Below are 19,817 nucleotides of genomic sequence, written 5' to 3'. Positions count from 1 at the left end.
CAGGGCTCAGGGTGCTCAGCCCAGGTTTTGGGGTGCCCTGACCGGAGTTTAGGGTGCTCAGCTTGGGATTTAAGGTGCCCTGGCCCAGGGCTCGGGGTGCTCAGCCCAGGGTTTGGGGTGCTCAGTCTCAGGTTTGCGATGCCCTGACCGGGGTTTGGGGTGCCCAGCCTGGGATTTAGGGTGTCCTGCCCAGGGCTGGGGGTGCTCAGCCCAGGGTTTGGGGTGCTCAGCCTGGGGTGCCCAGCCCAGGGTTTGGGGTGCTCAGCCTGGGGTGCCCTGCCCAGGGCTCAGGGTGCTCAGCCCAGGTTTTGGGGTGCCCTGACCGGAGTTTAGGGTGCTCAGCTTGGGATTTAAGGTGCCCTGGCCCAGGGCTCGGGGTGCTCAGCCCAGGGTTTGGGGTGCCCAGCCCGGCCATGGCTCAGTCCCCACCACTCACAGCCCCCTGCCCGCCCCACGCTGCACCCCGACACCGCACAGACCCCGCACCCCCCCCCGCGCGAAGGACACGCCCCGTGCGTACCCCCACGCGTGCACGTGCACACACACACACACACACACACACACACACACACACACCCCGCACACGCGCAAAGCGCGCGTGCACGATCGCACGATCACACGCGCGTGCACACTTCCCCTCCAGCCCAGCTCCGTGTCGGCCGAACCCCGCCCGGCGGACCCTCCCCTTTAAGACGCGCGGTTGGGGCCGTCCCCTTTAAGGCTTGCCCCGCCCCCCGGCCGCGCGCCGGCGCTTGCCCCTCCCGCAGGCGCTGGCGGCCGCTCGGCACCGAGGCCGCGGCGCTCGCCATGGCCGCCCCCTCCCTGCCGCCGTCCTGTGCCCGCCGCTCCCCGCCACCGCCCCCCGCCGCAGCCGTCCTGCTCGTCCTGCTCCTGGCTGGGCCGCTCGGCGGGGCCCGCGGTAAGTGGCGGCCCCCGGGTCCGGCCCGCACCGGGCACAACATGGCGGCGCGCCGCCCCGCCCCCGCCCGGCGCTGTGAGGAGAACCGGGGCGGGGGGGGAGGGGGGTGCTGAGGGGAACCGGGGAGGAATCGTGAGGGGAAGCGGGGATCCATGAGGAGAACCGAGGGGGGAGGCGATGGGGGGGGGCTGAGGGGCGAGCCCAGGCCTGGGGGTGAGGTCGGCCCGGGGGGGTTGGTGGGGCAGGTTGAGGCCGGGGGTGAGATTTTGGGGGGGGGGGGGAAGGGGGTGCGAGAGGGTTTGAGGCCTGGAGGTTTCCTCTGGGCTGCGGGGACGGCCCTGAGGGGTTGGGGGTGCGGGTAGGCGGCCCTGGGGGGGGCTGTGGGCAGGGTGGGCCCTGGCGGGTGGGCAGAGGCGGGTGTTTCGGTGGGGAGAGGGAATAGGGGGGGATCCCTGGGGTGGGGGGGTCTCTGGAGGCATCAAGGACTTTGTGTAGCCCTCGAGGCGCGGATCAAGCCTGACTGGGGGGGGGGGGGGGCGTTTGCTGGGGTGTGTGGTGTGAAGGGGACCCTTGAGCTTGTTGGGGGGGGGTCCGTGCCCTCCGCGGAGGGGCCGGTTGCGTGTCTGGAGGGGCGACAGCAACTGGGGTGGGGGCTGGAGAGCGGGGAGACCTGCGGTGCCGGGGGATGCTCCGGGGAGGCACCCGCTCGCCTTGGCTTTGGCTGGGAAGAGATCGGGGAGTCCTCCAGCCTCTTCAGGAGATAACGAAGGAAAAACTGCAATTTATGGGCTTTTCCCAGAGGAAGGAAGAACTGGGGGGTCAGTGTGTGTCGGGGGCCCAGGCCCCTGGGTCGCTGGGGGGGGTTTGTCGCCCCAGGAAGCGTGGGGCAGGCGCGGGGAGAGCGGAGCAGCCCCGGGGTGGGAAGTGCCACCATGTTGTTGCTGAGCCTTGGCCAGACCTGGGGAGTTTGTGGCCTCTTCTCATCGGCCTGTTGACCCGGCGAGGGGGGGGATTCGGCAGCCCCCCGTGCACCAGAGACTGCAGTGTGGGCTTAATAAATAGCCTCTTGGAATCCGTGGGGTTGTTTTTTAAAGAAACCTTTCGAAACCTCCGTGCCTCTGGATTGTAACAACTGTAAATATTTGTTTGGAGGGCGGTGAGGGAGGGAAAACTCTTTGTTTTGGCTGTTTGTTCTGCGACAATCCCTTTTCTTGACCTGGGTGGGAGGGGGGGAAGAGCGAGGGGTATCAGCTCCACGCTTTGGAAGAGATTGGCCGCCTTTTCCCCAGAGCTGGACGGGCCTGAAGCATCTCTGAGCATCTGTTGGCGGGGACGGAGGACGGGCCGGTGGCGGTGGCCTCGCCAGCGTCTGAGGCTTCGCAGCACAGCCCATCTCTCTGTGGCGATCGGGGGCGATCGCTGCTTGTGTAACGCAGGTGCCTGTTCCAACAGGAACCGCACTGAAACATTTTTCTCCTCCCCAATCCTCTTGCCGTTTGTGTTATGTATTACCAACCGACTGTCAGAAGGTAATAACTTTGCGTGTGCAGATCTGGACTTGTTAGCTACAGAAAATGGCTTTAAACCCCACTAGGGCAGTAGGTGAGGGGTGTATTTGCGAGTCCTGTTGAATCTGGCAATGCAAACGTGCTTTAGGGGAGAGTGGCTGTGCTTTGTTTTAACCTAAAGTAAAATCCAGCCTTAGGAAGGTGTTTCAGCTTTTCTGTGATAAATGGCAAAGCAAGACCGAGTGAGACTCGTCACACATCTGCTCTCAGACTTTCGCTTTGCATTTTATATACAGCTGGTGTTTATTAAAAAAATAAATAAATAAACAGGAAAAGGCCAATTGACTGTGCGTATCTCCTGGAAAGTCGCCTTTGATAGTGGGCTCTGTATGGCTGGCTATTGTTTCCGCTCCATATGTGCTGGAGGTTTTTGTTCACGCTGTCCGGTGGAAGGTGTGAGCTCGGCCTGGCTTCGGGGGCGTGAGGGAGCCGCGTCTGTGGAGCTGGGCTCAGGATGGCGGGGAACGGGGACTCTAACCCCGTGAATTGTTTGCTGCTCGAGCAGCCATGATGCACGCTCGGCGTGCCTCAGCCAGCCAGGCTGCCCTTACTATTGTGCTTTATACAAGGGGTCTTAACAGCTGCTTGTTTCAGGGTAGGTTGGAAAAACATCCTAATTTCTGCAGCGCTTGGGAACTGTGAACCTCTGTGTGCATTGGTAAATAGGGTAGAAAACACCCCCCTACGCTCCTTCGTTTAAAAAAAAAAAAAAAAGGAAAAGGGGGGAAAAAAAAAAAAAAGGTGCCTGTGCAGCGATGGCTAGAGGGTGGTTGTAGGTAGGCTTTGTTTGCATGCTTGAAATAAAGCAAAGGAATACCGTGGGGAGCAATCTTGGGCCAGCAGATTTTATTATTAACACCTGCTTAAAATATTTACCCGGTTAAATCAGGCAAACTCTGCGTGGTCCATAAGTTATATCTTACAACTTTCCAAGAAAGACTTCTGTAACTGGAAATTAAAAACAGTGTCCAACAAGCATTCTTGAACTCCTTCAGCTCCTTGGCCAGACAGCTCGGATTTTTTTTTCCCTGGGTACGCCATCCGCTGCCAGTAGTGGATGCTCCGGAAATCGCTATTGCGAAAGGAGTGAAGTAAAACGTCAATTCTCTTAACAGCAAGCAAAGTTCACTGGGTGTTGACCAGTGGAAATATGTTCTCCACCGCACAGCCAGCGCGGTTATCCGAGCAGACCGAGAAGGAATTGCTCATCTCGAGGGAGAAAGCTGCGATGGTATTGCAGGGATGAAACGTCCGCTGGTGCCGAGCTTGTAGAGTCAGACCCTCGTGTGCGAGCAGTCGTGTGGGGTGGGAGACCTCCTTCGTCCTCCTTATTTAAGCCACTGGCTTTCCAGCTTCCCTTCTCGTTGATTGTGGACCCGTATATTTATTTTTTTCATCAGAAAAGCCGACTTCGCTTGCACATTAGGGCCCCCTGACAAAGGTTGGTGCTTGTTGCCTTCAGTGGGCGTCTTGGGAGTAACCTGTGGACTGCTGGCTGTTGGAGTATAGACTGCACATGAAACGACTTGTTATTTCGACTCTGAAAAAGCGTGTGCCAGTTGCCCGAGAACACACAGCATCCGATTTAAGTCTCGCAAGCCGTCAGTAACGACCTGTGCGTCTGCCTGGCCGTGCGGCTGGTTTGCAGGACTTTCTTCCACGGTACTGGTATGCTATGGGTGGCTCCTAAACTGGTTTCCTAACAAGTTAAAACACAAAATAGGTGTCAGACCAGAGCCCGGAGAGGGAGTTCAGAGCCATGTGTCTGTTTTCTGAGTTGAAGAACAACAGCGGCAGCAATGTCAAGGCTTTTTCTAATTAACCTATTAATGATGAGACTCCTGTCAATTCACTTATTTAAAATTAATTTAGAAGCTCTCCTTTTGTGTTACTTGAGTAGATGCAGGGAAAGTTTTTCACTTTAAAGGTGAGAGCACGTTCTTCCTGCCCTTTTTTTTTTTTTTTTTTTCCATTTAGGATATGTTTTCTAGTCAGCCGTGATGTGTTCATGTCAGGTTCAACCTGTGCCAGGGGACTGCAGCCAGCTTGTGAAAAAGTTGGGACTCTTGTTTCCAACTTTAAATATCCTAGTATAATTTTTAGTTTCTGGATGACTTGAGTGAAAGTGCTTTTTTCATAGTACTTTGCAGCTAATTTTAACTCTGTTTCATTTAGCAGCAGTGGGTCAGTAGATTTCATAAGCACCAGCAAGGAGCAAAAGAAATGTTGAGATGCAAAAGTAGGAGAAGTTGATGGGGCAGCGAGATGTAGGAAGGATATTTGAGGTGGTGGTACTGTATCTACAGAAGGACAAATCTGCACTTATTTCTTCCTTTGTGAGGAAACAGGGGCAGTGTGAGCATCCAGAACTGGCCTTGCACTTGGTTTTGGAGGCGGGGTGTGTAGGTGGGCTCAGAGAAGATACTGTACGAGGCATTGTGGACGCGGACACATCCCACAGAGGGATGAAGGGATCCCAGTTGTTGACGCCAGGCAGCAGAAGAATCAAGGTGAACATGATGGAAAGTAAATCTTTGTTTTTAAAGTCCTCATCAGATGGCTTTGAGTGTCTTGGGGTCATGCGGTTGAAAGAGGAGCAAGAAGGGACTCTTGGAACAGACCTCTGCTCCCTTGCTGCAAGGATTTTATTCCTCACCTGCTCTTGGGCAAAACACTCTGTGATAAAGGTTATTCTTTATTTATTTCGGCACAGCATATAGCGAAACACTGAAAGGTATTTCTTTCTTCCAAGCATGTTTACACATGTCCCTCTTCATTATAGCATCTAAAGAAACAGCAGAGGTACGAAACCCAATTGTTTTCCATTTCTCTTGCTAACATTATGCTGCTGCAGCATTAAAACATCACTACCAGATTGGGTCTCATTAAGTTAGGTGCTGTACAGAGACATAATAAATTGCAGCTCCTGTTCCAGAGCCTTACAAAGGCTCAGAAGTCAGGGGAATCATTGTTCTTCCAGCCTCAATTCAAACTGTTGAAAAAGAACAGCAGCTTACAATCTCTGCAAAAATCTGTTTATCTGGTAAATACGTGGGTGGTTATTGGCAATTTTACCAATGATCATCTTCAGGTTAATTATCTTAATACATCTTGATCAGGTAGCATTTAGCCCTGAGAAAATGTCATCTTGCATAGCACAGCTTCAGGAGATTTGGGGAAATGTATTCCAAAAGGTCTTTAACACCATTACATTAGATTTTGCTGCGAAACTTTCCCCTGTCTAGCTGCAGAGACATCTTGACACATGCAATCCTGTGCGAGAATAAATATGTGCAAAATGAGCTCAGAGAGTTGCTGGAAAAAAAAGAAATGTTCTTTGACTGTCAGAGCTTAATATTTTAGTCTTTCTGGAGCTCTAATCCACGGACCCCCGCCTGTTTGTTTGGATTCGTTTTGTACATACGAGTTACTTTGAAGGGGGAATTTGGTGCAAGAGGGCCTTCTCTTGTTTTCCTCTCTGCTGTAGTTAATGCAGAGGGATGCTGCTACCTCCGTGCCCCTGGTTCCTGCCAGGAGCAATCCTGCTGCCACCCATAACCCGTGTCCCTCGCTGGGTACCTCACGGGGAGCAGCAGCAACTCTTGGGCTCAGGGGGGTCACTTGAAGGAGTTCCCGGCCCAGCAGCCGAGCCCTGGGCTGCCTTAGTCGAGGATCAAGGAGAGTTTGGCTTTTGGCAGCGCTGACCAACTGCTCCAGTTTTTAGGAAGAGCGCTGAGGACCGGCACCGGGCTGGCTCGCTCCTGCGACTGATGCCACGACCGGCTGCGCCCTGCCTTGGGTTCAATCGCAGCGAGGGTTTGCTTCAGTATAAACACCAACCCGCTCCATCTCTCGAGGGAGAACAAAGCTTGTGTTCTGAGGATCTGCAACTTAATGTTAGGCTTGTTTAAACAGCTTCTTTAAAGGGTTGGGTTCGTCTCTGAGCAGAATGTCAGAAAGAGTGTGCTGAGCAGATAGAGCAGGCTCTGCTGCCAACTTCTGCAGCACCTTTCATGCAGACTCATCCCGGGGCGTTTTGCGAGAGGGGAACTCGCCGCCCCGGCTGTGTGAACTGCTCTTTTGTTTTCCTTTGCCCCATCTATTTTCTTCAGCCCAGTCAGTTTCTTTTATTAAGTAGATTATATGTTTTGGTCAATGGGAGCTTTTCTTCCCAAAGAAAAAGAATGCTGTTGGCATGAAAAACGCTTTTATTCACTTCTGTCTCCTTTTGCTTCGCCCAGGCGGCCCCAGCTGCTCTCAGGAGCGCCCGAGAGCTGCCTGCCGGGGGGCTCTGCGTACCTGACCCCCACCCAAGGGGAAACAACAGTCGCTTTTTCCTGACTTCTGGTGTTACTGATATGAGAAGAATTTTCCCTTCTGGTTAATCAAACTTGAAATGCTGGACCTGTGCGGGTTGCCTGGTAATTCTCCTCTGTGCCGGAAGCTCCCCGGTTCCCGGCGAGCCCCGGTGCAGACAGGCCTTTCCTCCTTGGCACAGCCGGTGCCCTTCTCGCCGCAGCGCTGGCAGCCGGCAGTAGGTGATGCTGAGGCAGGATATGGCTGTAGTGATGGTAGATGTAGATCCTGGGCTTTTTCATAACGAAAATAAAGACGGAGTCAACTCCTGCCTGCGCGAGGGAGGCTGGAGCTGTTCTTCAGCTTCTACCCGGGGATCTGACCATCTTTCCTAAAATTTGAGAGTGCCTAGGGGTTATGGACAGGAATATCTGGAAAACCCTTTGAGAGTCTCTTAGGAAGGATGTCGAGAAGTACACACGTGTGCTGAAGCTTAATTTTCTTTGTTCACGCTGCTCTCCTTACCGTCCAGGTTTTTGAGGTGCAAACGTAAGAATTGCTGTTAAAAAAGAGCCCTTGTCTCAAAGGGGGAACATCAGCTGACAGCACCATGAGGTGAAAGGAGGCCGTGCTCCGTGGGGCATACCCCTCCTGAGCAGGGAGCTTCTGCGTTCTGCGCAGAACAGAGAAGGATCTTCTTACTCTGTCCCTGTGCACTGGGGCTCTGGTAGCGTGCCTTGCAGGTAAACTGATTTCTTTTTTTTTTTTAATTCTACAAATGAAACTGAGCAGATACAACCCGCTCCTCTGCTTTCCTTCTCAAAGGGATGCTTAGTTTCAGGCCAAATACTTCAAGAAGTTTACAAAACCAGTTTTATTAGTGCGTTAAAGTGTTTTGTTTACTTCTGAGCTTCTGGAAGCAAAACTGCCGTAGCCTAAGTCTTGGGTTTGAGACCTTAGAAATGAGTCTAACAGGAACAAAGTTCAGTTTTGCTGTATCTGAATCAAGCTGAAAAGAGCCTACATGGTAAAACATGTGTGATTTAAATGTTTTTAATTTGTACCTTGAGTTTTTTATAAAGTAATAAAGGAGGTGCTTTCAAACGCTGTTTCCTTCAGGTATACTTGATGGTAGGAACGTGCCCTGGATGCTCTTTCCTACCTCATGTTTTCATAAAATCTCCATTATAACCAACCTTTGTTCCCCCAAGTGTGTATATTTTTCAGAAGAATTGTCTTTTCTGTGCTCTGCTGACCACTGGAAACCGGTGTACTCAGAGCTGTTTGTCAAGTTGAATGTTGGTGGGTTTTTTTCCTTTCATTATAAAATTTACACTTAAAAGCCGCGTAATCCATGGGCACGGTGCTCTCAACCCTTCTCAATACGGTTCAGTCTCAGGGTCTTCCCTGTCCGTTTTCTATCTCCCTTTTCCTTGGCCTGTGCTAAGCACATTGAAATAAGCTACATTTGCTCATGATGCTTTTTAAAGATGTCTCACTTCACAGCTCTTCTGGGTTTTACTGGCTTTTTACTGCTTCTGCAGTTTTGAATCTGTTGGTTCAGAACTCGCCAGCGTCTGCATTTAGCCTGTCTGAAATACTGCAGCCCACCTCGGAGCTGTTAAGCAGCTCCCAACAACAGCTAGGAAACGAGGAGCGCGGGGTCCAGAGAGAATTAAGGGAGTAATAATGCAATTAGCCTAACTGATTTACCTAGGACACTGGCGATAAGGGATAATGGGTGTCTTCCTCCTAAACGAACCCTGAAGTTGATCAGGACCCGCTTGGTTTTCATTAAGCTCAAGGTAACGTGCCCCCAGCAGCGTAACTCTGCGCCGGGGACCGTGTGCTGGCTGTGGGAGCAAGAGGCTCTTCCAGTGCCACGAATATCCTGGAGTGCTGATGCTCCTTCAGGCTGCTGGTTGCCAGAGATGGAGTGGCCGAGGGCTTGGCGCTTCCCTTGCCCCACGGGAAGGCGGCTCACCCTCGCACACACGAGTGTTGACCGTGACTTTGGTGTGTGTCTTTAGACCGAGAGGGTGCAACCAGGCGTAGAGGATTTAGCTGTCGGACTGGGGAGAGTTAACTGTGGCACTTGTATCTTTTAAAACACTTCCTCAGACTCTCTCTACCTGAAAGACCATTTCTGCAGCGGGTAAGTACATGTTTGTGAATCCCTCCGGGGAGGCTGAAAGATCTGATGAAAGCCGAAGAAAATACTGTGTGCTGCTAAACAAGCCCCACCCTTCTTCTTGACATTATTGTATTCGCTCTTTGTTCCCAAGGATGGCGATGCCTGGGGATTTGCTTACAGTTTTTCAGGCAGCTTGAGAAAAGCACAATGACAGCTGGGAGGCGGAAAAATGTGGGAATCTGCCTTGGAGTTTCTCCTTCGCTCTTTACCCAAATAATCTTCGTGGAGAGCAGGCAAAAAGCCAGGAATTTATTTGACCCAAGGTAGTGTCTCGGATCAGGAAAGCAGTTACTAAATAAGTGACTGATCTAGTTGGGCGTAGCACGCTTGGCTTGCGTATTCGGTTTGAATTGGTTTTGTCTTGGCATCTGCCCTCTGCCGCTTGTCTCCCGCGAGCTGGGGTGGTCGTCCCTCACTGACCTGGAACGGGCAGCTCGGCTTTGGCCAAGCTGAGGAAGCCTGAACGGCGAGTTCGGATGAAATCAAGTCTGTCAGTTTGAGTAACTGTTGTTTTCAATTTGAATTCTGACCCTAGCTCGGGTTGGGAGTGGATCTCGGTAAAATCTAGCCTAGTTTGCAGGGATGACTTGGTCATCGCTGTTCGTGGTCGCAACAGGGGCAGGAAAAAGGGCTGTCTGGACAGTCATCTTCTGGAAAGGCTCCTCTGCTTCCACACTCTGTTTTGTGCTTAAATTAGGTGCTTGTGGGTCTGAAATACTGAGTATGACTAGTTTTGTTCCTAAAGCCAGTTCCTCCTGAGCCTAAGAATGGCCCGTTCCCTCCGAAATGGGAAATTTAAAGAAAGTTTTCTCTTGTTTGAGCATTTTGTCTCCAGTGGGTTCTAAGGAGGTGGTCGTGGTTTGCTTTCTGCAGCTTTGACATGTTTGTGCTCCGACTGCAAACAAGCGAACTCCACGTGTGAAACGGACGGCGCCTGCATGGTCTCGGTCTTCAACCTGGATGGCGTTAAACATCACGTTCGGACCTGCATTCCCGAAGCCAAATTGATTCCTGCTGGGAAACCCTTCTATTGTCTGAGTTCAGAAGATCTGCGTAATACTCACTGCTGCTACTCTGATTTTTGCAACAAAATTGATTTAATGGTTCCCAGTGGTGAGTAGAGCGCTGAATAAATGGTCTGTTTGAAGTGGGGAGGAGAGAAGCTGTCTGTTTGGGACTGGGAATAAGGAGTTCTCAGCCCTGTTTTCACTTCTTCCCTTAGGTTGCTCTGTGAACTTGAGCACTGGGTTTATTTCCTCGATTTGTAAAGTGGAAATAATAACAAACTACTTCACATTTTAATTTGAAGTGGCTTGAACTCCCCTGTGGCCGACAAAATGTCACCAGATGAGATTGTACTTTAGGGTAGGAGAAGCTTCCAAAGTTTGGGGGCTTTGGCAGTTTTACTGCACTCAGCAGCTCCATATTAGGAGACTCCTCTCACCTTATCAGCCCTGCTGCTGGTATCCTACAGGCTCCCGACAGCAGCCACGTTCATCTACAGTTAAATACAAGCATCTGCTGCCCGATGCTCGGTGCCTGCAGTGGCCTGGGGACAGCGCGTGTTCCCTGGACACAGCTCGGGTCCCTTTTCTGGTGCTGAGTTGTGCTGTAGCCTCCCTTTTATCAGATAGAGTGGCTTTCCTTCTTCTAGCACGGCAGATCAAAAGTGATGAGCCACGAGTATGGGAACATTGCAGCAGCTTCAGAGTAAAGTGTGTGGGGTGGAGGGATGCCCGGATCCCGAACGCACGAAGAGGAAGCAGCCCTGCCTTTGAGTGAGGGTGTGGGAAACGTCTGCTCCTCTCTAATTCCTGGGACAGAGAGGGCATGCAGTACTTCCTCATACCTCGTTACTCTCCGTTTTGGGCTGTTATTTAGTGGGTCGTATGAAGACTGCGGTATCCATTTTCCTTGGGTGCAGTGGGGAAGTTTTACCTGGTCTCAAAAAGACAAATAATTGTCTTTAGGTACGAGTCTTCAGGGGTTGTTACAGGGCGAAGGGGAAGGAGGGAGAAATGACTCCTTACTGACCGGTGGTTTCTTCTCCCACTTGGGAGAGTTCAAGCAGAAGGTAGAATGCAGACTGTTGGAGCAAACTCAGCCCAGAACAGACTCCCATCCTCTTAATAGCTAAGTGCCGATAATCCCTGATCCCCCAGTTGCAGCACCATCTTCTTTTGGGGTTTTTAGCTGTAGTTTGCCAGTCTGATGACTTGATCAGTCCCATGTTAATGCTGTTATTTGATGTGTCCTCTACCATCCTGGAACAGCAAGCTAAAATTGTCCAGGCTCCGAGAGGATAATTAAAACACAAGAAGAAAGTCCTTAAAGAACGCTTGTGAAGGAGTGATAATTTTCTAAAAGTGTCTGTTTTTCTCCTCCCTTTCCTCTCCAAGGACACCTGAAAGATAACGAGCCCCCGTCGAGCTGGGGTCCTGTGGAGCTGGTGGCGGTGATTGCCGGACCTGTCTTCCTTGTGTTTGTTGTCATGATCGTAGTAGTCTTTGTTTTTCATCACCACCAACGTGTGTATCACAATCGCCAGCGGCTGGACATGGAAGACCCCTCTTGTGAAATGTGCCTGTCGAAGGATAAGACCTTGCAAGATCTAGTCTACGATCTCTCCACCTCTGGCTCAGGCTCAGGTATTCAAGATATGACTGGAAATGACGAATGAGAGCTTGTAATTGTAATGGAGTAGTCTCTTCTGGGCTCCTGGTTGCCACAGCTTTGCAGGCCATGAGGCCGTTGCCTCGTCAGCCTGTCCGGGTTGCCCTGTCGTGAGTAACGTGGAGGGCGTGTGCTAAATTCAGTCGTGCCCAGACGCTGTAGCCGTGCCCCCGTGTCAGAATTCAGGGCTCAGGCCAGGTAAGAGCAATAGTTCAACTCCTCCTTAACTGCTGATGCGTAAAAATAGTTTTGTGTGGCTTCCCTCCTTTTCTGCAAGAGGATAACTCAAATTGGCTGCATCTATTTCAAATTTAACCTTGGAACTGGGGTTGGGTTGGAAGCAGACGTTGACAGCTGACCTGTCGGTTGTTGGCTTTCCAAGGAGGATGCAGGATGTCACCTGCATCTGAGCTGGCAGGAAAATGGGAAAGATCCCAGCGGCTGCCAATTTTGTCGTGTGCAAATACTGCGTTTGCACAGCCCGTTTCATCCCAGAGAATCCTGGGGTCTTCCAAAGTGGACTATGTACAATGTTCACTCCTGTCACACTTAAATCACCCCCAGAAGAGATAGGGAAGTCACCATTTTATTCATGACTCTGAACTATGAAAGCAGTTAGGTTAAAAAAAAAAAAGTTAATTTTGCAGCAGATGGAAACTGTAGGGTAATCCACAGAGGCAGAGAATATAACAACCTGATATTTGGCCTGGGAATAAACCTTTAGCACCACATCTGCTACATATAAAATGTTTGGGGATCTCTTCAGCAGGTGAGCTCTGTAGCTCACCGAAGAGGTGGCAGCTGTGTTAGGACTCCTTTCCTAAGAGACGTTCTGGGGGTGTACTGCTTTTTAGCAGAGTCTGTCTTCAGCGAATTCTGTTCTTTGCATATTCAGGCTAAAGTTACTTTGATCTGCCATGGAGCAGAAGTTCCCTGAGTGCTCTGTGTCTAATCACTGGCGGTTTGCAACCTACTTCAAAGTGATATGCAGATGCTGCCCAAGCAGCCAAATGGCACGTCCTACGCAGGAGCTACCACCGTTTGGGTCTCGCTTAGGCTGCTGGTTGTTACCAAATGTAGAGCCTTGTAGGTTTGGTGCTGCTCTACTTCAGACTCGGAGGGGATTCAGGAGTTTCCTTTGCTGCAGCGGGCACTGATTCCTCCAACTGTCCCTAGGTTTGCCGCTTTTTGTCCAGCGGACCGTGGCTCGGACGATTGTCCTTCAGGAGATCATCGGTAAAGGCCGCTTCGGGGAAGTGTGGCGTGGCAGGTGGCGTGGAGGTGACGTAGCCGTAAAAATCTTCTCTTCACGTGAGGAGCGTTCCTGGTTTAGGGAAGCAGAAATATATCAAACTGTTATGCTGCGACATGAGAACATCCTGGGATTTATTGCTGCGGATAACAAAGGTAAGGAGCGCCCCGGTCCTGAGAGCAGAGACTTCACCAGCGTGCAGTCTGCTCCTGGGAGCTGCATTTCCTCACGTGGATTTACAGTTAAAAACCATCAGCCTGCGTTTCACACAGCTACATGTTTGAACGTTTCTCCCCAAAAGATGGTAAAATTACTGCTGCAGCTGAGAGGCGTGATGGTGTGTTAGCTTTACCTTAAAGCCGTGTTTCGCCTTAAAGTTCTTTACCTTATTTGCCCCCAGGTTGGCTGTTGAGCTGCAGCTCTCCTCTGTACCAGAGGATAGGGTGCAGGGTGCTGGGTGGTCGTATCTGGCTGAGCACAGTCTCTTTCCTGCTGCAGATAATGGAACGTGGACTCAGCTGTGGCTCGTCTCCGATTACCACGAGCACGGATCTCTCTTTGACTACCTGAATCGATACACGGTGACTATCGAGGGCATGATCAAGCTCGCCCTGTCTGCTGCTAGCGGGCTGGCCCATCTACACATGGAGATCGTGGGTACTCAGGGTAAGCGCAAAATCTGAAAAGGTGCTGGGAATTCTTGAGGGGAGAATAAAGCAGAATTGACGAGGGGGATTGATGTGCTGCACAGAAAACGCTGGCTGAGTCAGCCCGGGTTTGTCTGGTCAGTATTGACCAGGAATAGACGGAGTGCTTCGGCTGCGGCAAAGTGGGTTAGCCTTGCGCTGGCTCCTGGGAGTTATATCAGCATTTCACATCCCCGTCCTAAAATTGGCGCTACTTGGGCGGGATGTTAACGCAGGCAGCAGCAGAATTATAAACTCCTTATGCCCACATCGAGGCGTCTGATGCCTGGGACGACGGAGTTTATGTCCCTCTTGAGGCCTCTGGGTGCTATTGCATCAGCAGTGCCTGGGAAGCGCGAAGCTTTGCCTGCCACGGGCTGTCAGCACTCCTCTGCTGCTCAGTGTGTCCAAACAGGAAAATGTGTTGCAACACTGAGAGTTTAACGCCCTGAAATCCGGTACTGCCTCTGCGCCAGTTCGACTGAGAGATTTCACCAGACCTTGACCCCCGCTATTTTTTTATTCTGCTCTACTAGGAAAGCCTGGGATTGCTCACAGAGACTTGAAATCCAAGAACATCTTGGTGAAGAAGAACGGCACGTGTGCCATCGCTGACCTTGGTCTGGCCGTCCGGCACGATTCGGTTACGGATACGATTGATATTGCACCAAATCAAAGGGTCGGAACCAAACGGTAGGAGAACGGTGTTCTTGGCCAGCGTTCGAAGGGGTCAGAGTGCGACTAGCAAATGCCCGAGCTGCTGGTTGAGCACTGGTGAAATTCTCCATCTTAAGCACTTCCAAGTGTCTCGCAGAGCGTCAGCGTTGTGCCCGGGTTGATGTTGAAGGGGCGGCGGTACCTTCGTCTCCGGGTGCCATCAAGCTGAGAGGTGTAGGCCAGTGACGTAAACTCAGCACCAGGGAGCTCGTATAATCCTTGAGAACAAGCCTGGCGTTCTCAAAAGCCTTTTGGGGCCTGTCTGGAGCCTGATGTGCTTTTGGACGTTTTTACCTCTTACCCAACTTGCTCTTTGTTCTGAGTGATGTTGTTCGCTCTATTAGACCATGGGGCCCAGTTCTGTGCTGATTAAGGCTGTGCAGAGCTGAGTTCTGTCTGTTGGGAAGTGCTGTGTGGGAAAACTTGCCATTTACTATCTTCTGGAGAATCCCCTCTCAAAATTAATGTGTTGTTCTCTTCTGTTCTGCAGATACATGGCCCCTGAAGTCTTGGATGAAACCATTAACATGAAGCATTTTGATTCATTTAAATGTGCCGATATCTATGCCTTGGGCTTGGTCTACTGGGAGATTGCTCGAAGGTGCAACGCAGGAGGTAACGCCCTTCGTGTGCCCGTGCCGTTGCCTTGGCTTGCTCCTGGGTTTCCCGGCCTCAGTGTTTCTGTTGGTCGGGCGTTGGTGAGGTTTGAGGGACTGGGGGGATAAGTCCGTGTGTGCTGCTCCCAAGGCGTTAACAGAGGCGACCGGGACTGGCCCGTGCAGGGAAGTGGGGTTAATGCTCCGACTGGTGTTCCTTCGGATGGATTTTAAGGAACTGGTGGTGCTGATTTGGTGGGTGACTTTCTCCCCCCAACAGTAGAAACGAATGTCGCGGCGCATCCAGCGGCAGGCGGGAGCGCGGCGCCGTCGCGCTGTGACGGTCCTGTCGCGAGCCGGTGACCCTGCCCCTGTGCTGGGAGGTGCTGACTCTGTTCCAGTTCAGGCAGCTGCATTTTATTTCCCTGAAATTTTTCCTGTAAACTCGAATCCCAGATTCTTCGTTTCTGTTCTAAATAACTGCAAAGTGTTGACGCATCTCAGCAATGAGTCATGTAGCCCAAACCAGTCTCCGTCTGCCTTCAGCGAGCGCTGTGGTGAGGATCTGTTCTCCCAGGAATTGCATTTCTCCTTCTCTGCCTTTCAGGTATCCACGAGGAGTATCAGCTTCCGTACTACGACCTTGTACCCTCCGATCCTTCTATTGAGGAGATGCGGAAGGTCGTATGTGATCAGAAACTGCGGCCTAATATCCCGAACTGGTGGCAAAGCTACGAGGTAAGGTCTGCTTTCGTCTCTGCGTCCCCTTCCCCCTCCATAAGGTGAGTCCACAGGAAGAACTGTAAGTCGAGCTCTGATTTTCGGCCGTGCGGAGGCTGTGTCGGTGTCCAGACAGGCAGCAGCAGCCTGGCCGACCGCCGTGGGGTCGGGGGAGAGGAGAGCGCTGACGCCTGCCGTTGTTTCTCGCCTAGGCCCTCCGGGTGATGGGGAAGATGATGCGAGAGTGCTGGTACGCCAATGGAGCGGCTCGACTCACCGCCCTCCGCATTAAGAAAACCCTCTCACAGCTCAGTGTCCAGGAAGATGTGAAAATCTAGGCCCTGAGCCCCAGCAGGAGGAAACTGCACAAAAGCTGCCATGCTAGAGTAGACGTGTGACGGAGGCCTACCTCGTGTTTCTGCCCAATCTACTGCTACCAACCAGACAGCGTGACCTACAGGCTGCTAGGTGGGGTGACGGAGCCTATTGAATTGCTCTCTTCCCTGCTTGGGTATGAAACAATCAGAAACTTTTTATGATCACCTCCTGACAGCGTGAAGACTTGAGAGGGACAGCCATGATTGTAACTCTTGTTTCTTTAATGGAAATCCCTGTAAAGTTCAGTGCGTGCGGCGCACCCGTTGGCAGTGTTTGAGGCCAGGGTGCTAGGTGCTGGGAGTGGGAAGGGAAAGGGAAGGTTTTCTTGCCGTACTCTGAGGATTTTTCCAGGGACTGGCACGTTAAATGCAGAAAAAGCATTTGCAAAACAAATGGTGCTCCCTTCTGAGAGGCTGAGCCTGAACAGTTTATCAGCTTCACGAAACCATTTCCCTCCTTTTTTTCTTAAGCTTGAAAAATTCTAAGTCGAAAACCAGAATTCTGACTGGCTGTCGGTGTGCGCAATGGTGTATGCATGCGCGAGGTGCGCGTGTCCCCTGTGCCTGTTCACCTCCTTCCGTAGACGTGCGGTGTCTGCCCGTAGGGTGGCTCATCTCTGTTCGTGCTTTCTGTGCATGTGCAAATCTAGAGTGTCCTTTTTTTGAGCTGTGCGCGCTGGTGCTCTCCTTGTCGAGTAGTGAGCATTGTCTAGCTTGGACAGGCTGCTTAAAACCAGATCCTTAGCTCGCCGATGGGTGCTGTGGCCTTGCTGTCCCCACGCCGGCTGCAGGAACTTCCCATCAGGTTGCCTCACTGCCACCCCCTCCCTTTTTTAAGAAAAAACAAACGAGGAATTGACTTCACTCCTGGAATCCAGGTTTTTTGGTTGTGGTGGGTTTTTTTTTTTTTTGTCTTGAGCCCCCGGGGTTTGTAATTCTTGGTAGGGTGGAAAGAGAGACCTGGGGGCGAGAGGTGCCACGGAGCTGGGGTGCGTGTGGGAGAGGCAGTGCCCGGCCAGGGCGCCCGTTCTGGCAGGAAGGTGGTTCCTGAGGCCGTCCCGGCGCGCTCGGCGGCGTGGGGCAGACTGCCCACGGCCCGGGGGCGCTCTGCACCTCCCGAGGGGCGCTCGGCGCTTGGCAGGGTCTGACGGCGGGGTGCGGGTTTGGAAATCCATGTCCATCTTTTTAATATACATATATAAATATCTCATAATCTGGAAGTGGCTGTGTATAACTTGTGGGGTGGGGTGGGGGGGGGAACTGCATGAATTTTTCTTTTGATTAAATGCCGAATCAGGGTGAAGTAGAGTTGGTTTGACTGTTGTCTACAGCTGGGCCTAGCAAAAATGGAAGCAGCCGAGCGCTGAGTCCGTCGTGCTGATGCAGCGTTAAAGGCAGCCGGGGAAGTGCCGGTGGTTTGGTGGTTAGGTCAGTGTCTACGGTGTATAACTCTGAAGCCATAACTTTTAACTGGAGTGGTTTTGATTATTATTTTTTTTTTATTATTATTATTTTATGGGAGGGTCTGGATTTTAACTTTTTTTAATATTGTTAATTCTTTATAAGAGAAGAAAAACAATCTATAATTATTACCTCTTGACCTGTTTGTTTGTAAAGAAATCACTGCAAAAAAAAAAAAGAAAAAAAAAAAAGAAAAAACAAATGCACACAGCTCGATTTACACTGGAACTGTTTCTACTCAAACCTTGCGCCTGCTCTGTAAGGTGAGGTTTCATCTCTGCTCCGGCCACCGGGGTTAACCTTTTCTTTTAAACACTCTGTTCTTGCTGTCTGTGTATCTGTCCGTGTGTCCGTCTTCCCCCAGACTCCCTATCTTGTCTGTGACTCTGTGTAAAGTGAGGAGTGTGGTTTTTGCATCGTGTTTGGAGCCATTTTGCATCCTGCCGGGGCGTTTCGGGCGGCGCGGAGCTGGCGCGGGAGGGCCGGTTCGCGGAGCAGCGCGGGGCGTGCGCGTTGTGACCGTCCCGCTGCCCTCCCCTTCCCTGCCCGCTTTGTTCTGACTCGTGTCGGCTGCCGCTGTGTCTCCAGCGCCGTACGTCCCTTAACCAAACCCTTCTGCATTTAGAAACCGAGGTGGTGGGCGCTTCACAGACACCCTAAACGCTCTTGAGCTGCTGTAACAGGAGCCTGGCGATGCCCCTCCCGGCGGGTTGGGGCGGAAAGTTTAGCGCCTGTGGAATAAACTTGCCGTAGGGAAGGTACGTCCTCCGCGAGCGCTGCGGGTCTCCTTCCCGAGTACGCGGCTCCCGTCCCCGTTAACTGTGCGGGCCGCTTCCCGAGGACGCAGAATCAGCTACGGAACTTGCACTGACTCTCTCCCCCACCCCTCCAACTGTAGCCACACATGCATCTGCCTCAGCGCTAAACCAAACAGCACAGCGGAGCGGCCTCGGGCCGCAGGAGGGTAGAAGGGGTGAGGGCGGGACGACAGGGTGTCCCCTATAAGCAGGAGTGCAGAAAAAGCCTTGTTTGTAGAGAGATGCCATTGCGAGAGGGTCAAAAACAGAGGATGTGAGATGAGAACGCTGATTATGTAGCATTTATACAGCACTTTTCATGCAAACATGTGCCGGGGAGGTGCAGTGCTCACTTAGCTGACAGGTAGCAAACCTGGGAATCGCTGCCCGGCGCGGAAATGTGCCCGGCTCAGAGGTGACTGCAGCAGCTGTGGGGGGAAAAAAAACAATAAAAATAAAAAATACAACACTCCAGAGAGTTCAGGAGGAGAGAGCGACGCTGCAGCAGCTCAGAACGAGGAGGGGAGACGTCAGGTACTCGAGGGCAGATCGTGGTGGGGAGAGGCAGAGGTGCGGAGCTTGTGCTCCTCGTCTGTGGCGCGGGGTTAATCGGTGGTACGCTGGCTTCAGAACAGATCTCTTGGTACTTCTCTGCCCCTTTTATTTGTTTGGTTTTGTATATTTTATTAGAAATGGACTGTAAAATAGCCACTTAGACACTTTACCTCTTCAGTATGCAAATGTAAATACAATGTAATATAGGAAATCTTTTGTTTAATATAAAACAAGGCTGTCGATTTCTGCTGTACATTATTAAAAGTTTGTTTTATTCACGTGAGGTGTTGGAGTCTCTCGCCGTTTGCTGCGACGGGGGAGCCGTGGCCTGGAGGGGAAGGAACCGGGCGGCGGCGACTAGCGAAGCGTCTGGCAGGGCTTGTTCACCCGCAGCTGAAATAATCTCCCCGGGAATCCTGCTCAGCAAATCTTAACGTTGAATATTCCCCTCATCAGCGGAGATGCGGCTGCCAGCGCTCGCTGTGCGCTCGGGAGATGCGAGACGAGGACGTGGCGGAGCAGGATTCCCAACCCCCGCGGGGATGCGCAGCTGGAAGCGGGTGTCCCTCGCCGGGGGACGGTAGTTGGAAGCCGGGGTGGGGGTACGGCGGGCAGCTCCCCAAAGCTGGGTCCCCGCACGCGCCGCCGCACCTTCAAGGAAGGATAAATCTTACTCCAAACTGCCCGGCATCCCTATAAAATCCTGTTTGCTCCGAGGGCAGCTGGTGCTGCTCAACCTGCCCCCGCTAATTGTCCTTAATTAGAGCCTCCTGTGGGTGAGCACGTTGTGAGCGGATCAGGGGGAAAATCCGCCGGGCCTGGGGTCCCTCGTGGCACTGGGGAGGGGGAGCCGCCATCTGGGCTCGTCCCTCGATTTCCAGCCTTGGCCGCAGCTCCTGCCCGCAGAAACTCTAACCCCGTCCTGGAAATGGAGGCAGCGGGCGAGTGGAGAAATGGTTTATTTGGGTTTTTTTAAAGCAAAAATTTATCTTTATTCTTCTTTTAG

General features: G+C 52.1%; 1 protein-coding gene across 3 annotated transcripts; it reads left to right on the top strand.

Moving 5' to 3' along the window:
* The first annotated feature begins 770 nt into the window (after window positions 1–770).
* Window positions 771–19,089, top strand: ACVR1B (activin A receptor type 1B). 3 transcript variants are annotated; one of them, XM_074807841.1, is made up of 9 exons: window positions 771–919; window positions 9,851–10,090; window positions 11,377–11,625; window positions 12,827–13,057; window positions 13,401–13,568; window positions 14,125–14,281; window positions 14,796–14,920; window positions 15,509–15,639; window positions 15,834–19,089. In XM_074807841.1, exons 1-9 carry the CDS (start codon window positions 808–810, stop codon window positions 15,957–15,959), a joined length of 1,539 nt encoding a protein of 512 aa, XP_074663942.1. In that variant the 5' UTR covers window positions 771–807; the 3' UTR covers window positions 15,960–19,089. The 3 variants fall into 3 exon arrangements, with proteins under 3 accessions (XP_074663942.1, XP_074663945.1, XP_074663944.1); XM_074807844.1 differs by lacking the exon at window positions 771–919 and adding an exon at window positions 7,506–7,526; XM_074807843.1 differs by lacking the exon at window positions 771–919 and adding an exon at window positions 7,682–9,240.
* Window positions 19,090–19,817: the final 728 nt, after the last annotated feature.

This window comes from Strix aluco, chromosome 27 (assembly GCF_031877795.1).
Source record: "Strix aluco isolate bStrAlu1 chromosome 27, bStrAlu1.hap1, whole genome shotgun sequence".
Lineage (NCBI taxonomy): Eukaryota > Metazoa > Chordata > Aves > Strigiformes > Strigidae > Strix > Strix aluco.
The sequence above is the reverse complement of the archived record's forward strand: the minus strand, read 5'-3'. Positions and strand labels throughout refer to the sequence as shown.